This window comes from Berghia stephanieae, chromosome 13 (genome assembly GCF_034508935.2).
Source record: "Berghia stephanieae isolate SIO BIC M18660-M18661 chromosome 13, UCSD_Bste_1.3, whole genome shotgun sequence".
In the NCBI taxonomy this organism is placed as follows: domain Eukaryota; kingdom Metazoa; phylum Mollusca; class Gastropoda; order Nudibranchia; family Aeolidiidae; genus Berghia; species Berghia stephanieae.
Window position 1 is genome coordinate 5,470,658 of NC_088372.1, and position 5,000 is coordinate 5,475,657.

General features: G+C 33.4%; 1 protein-coding gene across 1 annotated transcript in view; it reads right to left on the minus strand.

The window, feature by feature from the left end:
- The window catches only part of LOC144958638 (uncharacterized), a 257,198-nt gene that overhangs the window by 201,552 nt on the left and 50,646 nt on the right, over window positions 1-5,000 (minus strand). The window contains exon 3 of the mRNA XM_078890740.1: window positions 1-57. This exon is cut by the window's left edge and continues 48 nt beyond it. Within this exon, the coding sequence (XP_078746866.1) occupies window positions 1-27 (27 nt within the window). The 5' untranslated portion in view covers window positions 28-57. The remainder of the gene's footprint in view (window positions 58-5,000) is intronic.

A 5,000-nucleotide genomic window follows, 5' to 3' on the forward strand; every position in this document is an offset into this window, starting at 1 on the left:
GCCGGCCCTAGGCGACGATGAGGCCATTATAATTTAATCCAAGGCTTGCTTGCTTGCCTGTAGAATAATAAATATAAAAGAAAAAATATTATACATATATTATGTCATTTAACAACCTAAACGGTAGCATCAATATGTCATGAGCGGCTATGCAGTCTTGTGGTAAAACACTTACTTTCAGATCGGAAGGGCCGGGGTTCGAGCCTCACTCGTTGCATAGTTGAGTCCTTGGAAAAGGCTCTTTACTCACTTTCACTCACCGTACTCAGGTGTAAAATGAGTACCTGGCTTAACAGCGTTGTCTCTGTCAGAAAAAAAAATGTAATATCCCCTAACAGACCTCATGTCTCGTTCTACATGTTACGCGTTGCTGTTGGACCTTCTTGGATCCTCTGTAAAGGGCTTTGAGCACATTAAGTGGATATTGCGCTATATAAAAAAAAACTCACATAAAAATAAATTTAAAATCGTTTGAAGTGTTGTTTGTTTTTTACAAATAAAAGGTCATTTGACCCGACTGATGATTCGTCACATATAATGACCCAAATTAATGACATAATGACATTATCTTTCAGGTTTAACTCACTCAACCCTGACACCGACTATATCCGTAGTTTCCCCGGGTTACTTTTACCCCCCATGCCTCTTTATTAAATTATTCTGAGACAAATTATAGGCGTTGTATCAAAGCTAATGTTCTTAATTCTTACATGTTAATGGTAGTTGAATAAAACTATCTATCCACATGCTCATGTTTAATACATATTTTTCCAATTTTAAAACGTAGCAAAAATCTCTAGGATTGACTGAGTTAAAGTTAAAGATTATCTGCTTGATAGTGACTAATGACATTTGAAACGAATGACTCAACAAAACAAAACAAAACATAATTAGGTTGATGTGTGTTGTTGTATTAGCATTATCGTGTATCCTACAATCACAGCACGACTTGAAATCTTGACACATCGCCCCTCCCCTTATACACGTTTTATTCCTTTTATCTTTTATTATCATTATTATTATTATTATTATTATTATTATTATTATTATTATTATTATTATTATTATTATTATTATTATTATTATTATTGTTATTATTATTATTATTATCATTATTATTATCATAATTATTATCATCATCATCATCATTATTATTATTATTATTATTATTATTATTATTATTATTATTATTATTATTATTATTATTATTATTATTATCATTATCATTAGCAATATTTTTAAAATTATTATCATTTGTTGTGGATGATGATGGCGTAAATTGTTCAGAAAAAATATTCTAGTAATTGGTCATGAAAGGCCTTAATAAACTCTCTTGAACCTTGAACCTTGAACTTTGTGTTACTTGATTCTTTGATTTTTGAGGTTTAATGGCATTTGCAACAACACAGCAGATTGACCATCCTTCAGTTAAGCACTAGAAAAAGCAAGAAGACAAATTTGAAGAAAAAAAACAAACAAAAAAAAACAACTTGAGCTTTTATAAAGTGGAATATCCACTAAACGTGCTCAAAGTGCTTTACAAGTGGTCACCAGCCAATAACAATGCTTAACATGAATGACGAGACATGGCACCTGTTTAGGCGATATGACAATTTTTTTTCGGATAGAAAGGTCGCTGTTAAGAACTAGGGAATCATTTTACACCTGAGTTCGATGAGAGAATGTGCGTAAAGAGCTTTTTCCAAGGACTCAACAATGCACTTCTCAGAGCAAGACTCGAACCCAAGACCGATTCGATCCGACGACGAGTGTCATACGACTAGACCACATAGCCGCACAAGGACATAAATAGATGATAGGAAAATATATAAATGTACCCCCCTTGCAGCCTGTCTCATGCATCTGTGTTAAGACAAATTCAGTTTGGGCAGAGCACATACGGGAGACCCAGCTGTTGCATGACACCAAGTTACAGTTTGATTCTTGATATAGATATTTATTACATATTATATCCCAAGGCTGTGTTATTTCAAGTCCAATAATATAATGATGATAATGATGCTTTCGCAATCAATCATTAAATTTTTACAGCCTCCACCTTGCAGCCTTGCACGCTCAGTGTGCAGTAAAATAACAACACATTAAGGGGCGGTTTGGGTCTTTTCTAAAAAAAATTTAATTACCTATATTGGGCGGTTTTAATCATTCTGTATCATCAATATAGGTTAAAAAACAACATTTATGGTGAAAAATTTTAATTATCTGTGTTGATACCCATTTTGCGATCTAATTTGGGGGTCTGACATAAAAAAATATAACAATCTTGTGGCAAACGTTCCATAAAAGCTAATGAAGGAATGACCTCCATATTCTTCCCTATTGTCAACATTGTACCATAGTGTGTCACCATAGAGAGATTTTACGGCTTTAGCTTATGGAATTTTTATTAGATCATTACAAATTTGAGAATCAAAATGTTATGACAAAATTGATGTAAAAATTCAGATTTAGGATTATAATTTAAAATTCACAAATCTTCTCAAAAAAATCGCTCTATGGTGACATAATACATTATATCTGTGATAACTGTGGAAATTTTCAGACAATTTCGTTGAATAGATTCTGAGAAACGTTTGACACAGTTTCCCATACCCTTAGAAAAATGACATATTGAGAAAATAGCAAGATGGCTTCCCGTTTTTCACACATTTCTTACTACCTGTACCATTTTCGACTGTGTATTTCGTGCCTTTATAGTCTACATTAAGAGTTTGGACTTCAATAATATTATTTTTAAGATAATAAAATATCATTTTCCACCAAAATCTCAAAATCAAATTTTTGAAGGATTTTCCTAATAATTAGACCCAAACCGCCCCTTAATTAATTAAATTGATTGCATAGAACAAATAACAAGAAAAATAACACATCTATTATTATATAAATAAAAGCTAGAGGTAAATAGCTAATGAGCCAATAAAATGGAGAGAAAAAAAAAATATGAGTAAACATGACTCCTATAAAAGGTGACAGCATGAAACAAATAATGTTTCGTTGCTTGGCCTTCATCAGGACCAGGAGACAAACAAAAAGAGACAAAAATGTATGTTGTTTTGTGTCTTGTGTTGCCCCCATTTACATGATTCACAAGTACTCACTTTATTTTTCTCTCCCTATCTATTATCATAACTATGATCCCTATATTCTAACCAAAAAAATATGTGAGCTTTTATGAAGTAAATTCATTATCCACTAAACATACTCAAAGTGTTAACTCACTCAACCCTAACACCGACTATATCCGTAGTTTACCCGGGTTACTTTTACCCCATGCCTATTTATTACATTTTTCTGAGACAAATTATAGGCGTAGTATCAAAGCTAATGTTTTATAGTTTTTGCATGTTAATGGTAGTTGAATAAAACTATCTATGTACATGCTCATTTTTAGTACAGTTTTTTCCAATTTTGAAAAGTAGCAAAAATCTCTAGGATTGAGTGAGTTAAGGGAATTGTAAAGGGCCCTAAGCCAACAGAAGCGCTTAAAATACAAGACGAAGCAACACGACGCAAAATAATATAACAACTTTTTTTTAAAATTAAAAAATTTTAACTAGAGCATTTATATAGGGCAATATCCACTAAACATGCTCAAAGCGCTTTACAAGGAGTCCTTGACCAACAGCAACATTTAACATTAACATGTAGGACGGGACATGGTGCCTGTTAGGCGATATTACAACTATTTTGGACAGAGACAACGCTCAGGTATTCACTTTACACCCTGAGTACGGTGAGAGAAAGTGAATAAAGAGCCTTTTCCAAAAGCTCAACTATGCGCCAGGCGAAGTTCGAACCCAGGACCTTCTGATCTGAAAGCGAGTATCAAATCACTAGACCACATAGCCACACACAGCCGGCCTATGACTATTCAACAGAGAAAATCTTTCTTTTCTTATACAAAAAAAAAATCATGACAACTACACTATCATTGAACCCATATATGATGTAGGACTGTGAAAAATTGGAGAACAGATCCTGGTGAATGGTACAAATATATATATATATAGTTGATAGTTGAGTCCTTAGAAAAGGCTCTTTACTCACATTCTCTCACCGTATTCAGATGTGAAATGAGTACCTACCTGGCCGTCAACAGCGTTGTTTTTTGCCTACCAGGCGTCATGTCTCATCCACATGTTACGTGTTGCTGTTGGTCAGGGACACTTTGTAAAGCTCTTTGAGCATGTTAAGTGGATATTGTATTATAAAAAAGCTCAAATTTTAATGGGTACATGACACATATCCAGACACAAAACTATGTCATACACAATTATAAAAAAAGTCTTTTTCCCAACTCTTTTATTTTTTGTAGCATATTCGAATGTCATTGGTTGGATGGTGTGATGTGTATCCATCTTATTCTTATCCAAGAAATGAGTCGGTTTTGATGGACATGCAACCACATCATTGCTGTACTTTGAAAAAACATAATTCACAATTTTGGCCAGATAACTCATCGTTCAACTATCGATTGATTATTAAAATAACCCTCATCTTGCCGAAAACTCTCAAACCGGGGATGTATGTTTTTTTTTCCTTGGGTAAGATTACTAATATTATTAACCCCCAATTTGCTCACTGTGGAGAACATGGGTGATTCCTATTAACAGCAGACATTTGTTTGGCAGATAATCTTTATATTCCTTCATGATGGATGGCTTCGAAAACGACTCTAATGATGCTGCACGGAAAGGCGTAATTTATTTAATTTTCATTATTCATCTATTTAATTCTGACATATAATATATAAAAGATCCTGTGTTGTCTTGGGTTTTTTTTTTTAATGGATTTTTACTTACAATTAAAAAGAATGTTTGTTCTTCATAACATTATTCTCTCAAGATACCCAATCACTGCTGTGCTACTGTGCTAACGTAACTGAATGAATGTAAAAAATTATCACAAAAAATTGGCCTATGAGTATGAGTACCGACTGGCCACTATTTTTCTGGACTGGTCCTACAACCTTTTCTCCC